Source organism: Artemia franciscana, chromosome 6, assembly GCF_032884065.1.
Source record: "Artemia franciscana chromosome 6, ASM3288406v1, whole genome shotgun sequence".
Lineage (NCBI taxonomy): Eukaryota > Metazoa > Arthropoda > Branchiopoda > Anostraca > Artemiidae > Artemia > Artemia franciscana.
In genome coordinates, this window is record NC_088868.1 from 2845210 (window position 1) to 2848392 (window position 3183).

The following is a 3183-nucleotide window of genomic DNA, read 5'->3' on the forward strand; positions in this document are numbered from 1 at the left end:
ATACCACTTCTATCCTCCGCGCACCATCCTGAGACACAATTAAATTTACAACTTAAAACCAAGTGAGTCATAAGACATCTGGAGGCCTCATGGGCGAACCCCAGAGACCAACCCAATACTAAAAAAAAAATATATATAAATATAAATATCCCTAAAAAAAAAAATAAAAAAAATAAAAAATCAAATTATTTAGATTTATAACTTTCAATCAGCACTCTTTTCAACTTCCGTCTTATAGCATCTATGCTTATATTAAAATCAATCTCATTTTTCAAACTTTCCCAATGTAGAGGAATCAAATACCTCAGGCAAAAACGCGACCTCTCTGTAACTACCTTAGGAGTCCGCAGATTATATTTACCACGGGTTTCAACTTGTGAAGATGAAGGAGAAGAAATAAGACCCATCGATGCAAAATATCTGGGGAGCTTTTCTCGTTCAAGCTTAATCTTAAACATAACACTTAAAAATTGGATACTTTGCCGAACAGGAAGAATATTATGAAGTGAAAAAAGGGTCTCTGTTGTGAATTTTAAGGGGAAGTTTGATGGCGAAGGAAGAAAAGGTTTAAGTATACGAACTACTTTATTTTGTATAATCTGTAGAGGAGTAACATTACTTTTAAAAGTGTTCAAAAAAATAATAGATGCATAATCAAAATGGGATTGCACAAGGGAAAAGTAAATGGATTTAAGAGCGCACTATGGAAGAAGGTTTTTCAGTCTGCACATTATACCAACTCCACGGGCAGACTTTGCTCTAACCTGATTAATTTGCTCTTTCCATGACAAATTCTCGTCAAACACAACTCCTAAATATCTTATCAATACAACCCTTTCAATAACAGACTCAGGTTCATTCGCAGAAATGGAAACTGATTCAATATCTGGAAAATTGTGACCCGTCCTGCTGTAAACAATAAACTTAGTCTTCTTTCTATTCAGAAGTAGTCTATTATCAGAGAGCCAAGTAGACAATCAATCATATGCGGATGTTAAATTGACCACTAGCTCTTAACGAGATTTACCAGAAACGGTTGCTGCAGTGTCGTCAGTAAACTGAGTGTCTATAGAAGAAACTCCAGTAGCTGAGCACAAATCATTAATGTAAACTAGGAAAAGCAGAGGTCCTAATACGGATCCTGGGGAACACCAACCTTATCTGACTGCTGTAAAGAATCAGATCTAACATCATTATATATAAGTATCTGCTGCCTCCCATGAAGATACGATTCAAGTAACCTAAGGCAATTACCATGAATACCAGCATTCGAAAGCTTATACAAAAGAATTTCATGAGAAATGGAATCAAAAGCTTTCTGTATGTCTAAAAATATAGTTGCAGGCGTTTCTCCACGGTCAAGACAATCATTAATATGTTGGACAATAATAGCCATAGGATGATCACTGCAATGCTCTTTTCTAAATCCAAACTGAAGTTTAGAAATGCAATCAAATTTCTCAAAAAAAAGAATAAATTCTGTTATACAGTGCTCGCTCTACAACCTTCGAAAAAGCAGAGAGTATCGATATAAGACGATAATTAGCAGGAAGCCTCGGGTCATCACCTTTATGTAGGGCCACAATTCTTGCTGATTTAAATGTTGAAGGATAGACACCAGTTACAAATATAAGATTAATAACGTGGCATAAAACCGGTGATATAACTGGGAATATTTCTTTGACCAAATTAGTAGAAGATTCATCAAGGGCTTCAGATGAACCGTTCTTCATTTTAGATATGATCTGTTTTAGTTCAATTTCAGTAACCGGGGAAAGGAACATGCTTTTATCAGAGGGAGGGGGCATGTGATCTTTAAATAAATCATTGTTATTATTATTTGGAGAAACATGAGATGCATTAGCTGTTTTTTCACCGATGCTTACAAAATGAGCATTGAGCAAGTTCACTATTTCCTGCTTATCGGAAGAAAAAGTACCATCACCACGTAACATTTCATTCGGAAATGAAGATTTTTGAGACCTTCCCAACAGAGAGTTAATAAGTCTCCAAGTATGTTTTTGATCCCCACGAGCTTCTACAAATGATTTTTCAAAATATCTAGCTTTTGCTTTCCGAATTAACTGTGTCAGGACATTTTTATACTTTTTAAACTCTTCTTTATTTTTAGTAGATGGGAACAATAGCTTATTTTTTATTGAAATAGAGTGTAGAAGCCCGCGTGAGATCCATGGTTTTTTAGGGAGTGTATATTTTTTTATTTTAATGCGTCTCAATGGACAAGCTTCATCCAAGCACTCACGGAAATATTTTAAAAACAAAGCCGTAGAAATCTCAGGGCATTCACATTCTAGAATTGCAGTCCATTCATTTAAATACAAAAGGTTCCTCAATTTATCCATTCCTTCTTTATCAATTTTTCGAGTTTGTTTAAATTCCGAAAATTTTGGTCTGTGATTAATTCCAACATCCGCAACTACCACACAATGGTCAGAAACATTTGTAAATATAATATGCGAAAGAGTAACGGGGATAGTAGAAAAAATATTATCAATGAGAGTAGCCGTATCTTCCGTAACCCGGGTCGCAGACCTGCATGATGGTAAAAGTGATTTTGATAGGTTCATGCACAGAAACTCAAGCGATTTTTCATGCAAATGATTAGAAATTCCCGGTCTATTTGTCTGAGCTAACAATAAATTAATATTAAAATCACCCATTACCAGAACTTGCTCAGAATTCAAATTAGTCACATCTTCAATGAAGCATTCATACATTCGCAAAAACTCTTGTAACGAAGCCGATGGTGATCGATAAACAACACAAACAAGAACTTTCCTATTATCAATCACACACTCAATGCAAATGCTCTCAAAGGTCATGTCTTGGTCATGCTTAGATAGTTGCTTCTTCACAACAAATGGAATATCATCCCGAACAAAAAGTCCAACTCCGCCACCCTGTCTATTTTCCCTATTATTAGATATAAATTTAAACCCATCACAATTCATGAATTCTGCATTTTCATTACTTAAAAAGGTTTCACAGAGGCCTAAAATACTTACCCTCTGGTTACAAAGTAACTGCGAAACAAACTCGTGGCTACTAGCCAAACCTCTGCAGTTAAAAAGTGCTGATCTTAAGTTCCCATCAAATACAGGTGTTCCTAAATCCCCTTCAAATAAAAAATCAGTAGCAGGAAGGCTAGCTAAATGATCATCA

The 3183-nt window shown here is 35.4% G+C and overlaps 1 protein-coding gene across 1 annotated transcript; it reads right to left on the reverse strand.

Annotated features, from left to right (window-relative positions):
• Positions 1 to 1460: 1460 nt before the first annotated feature.
• LOC136028459 (uncharacterized) lies at positions 1461 to 2972 on the reverse strand. The gene has a single exon (XM_065706300.1). It carries the CDS (start codon positions 2970 to 2972, stop codon positions 1461 to 1463), a length of 1512 nt encoding a protein of 503 aa, XP_065562372.1.
• Positions 2973 to 3183: the final 211 nt, after the last annotated feature.

Coding starts and splice junctions, on each gene's coding strand:
- LOC136028459 (XM_065706300.1), bottom strand. CDS start 2,972: ATGAATTGTGATGGGTTTAAATTTATATCTAATAATAGGGAAAATAGA.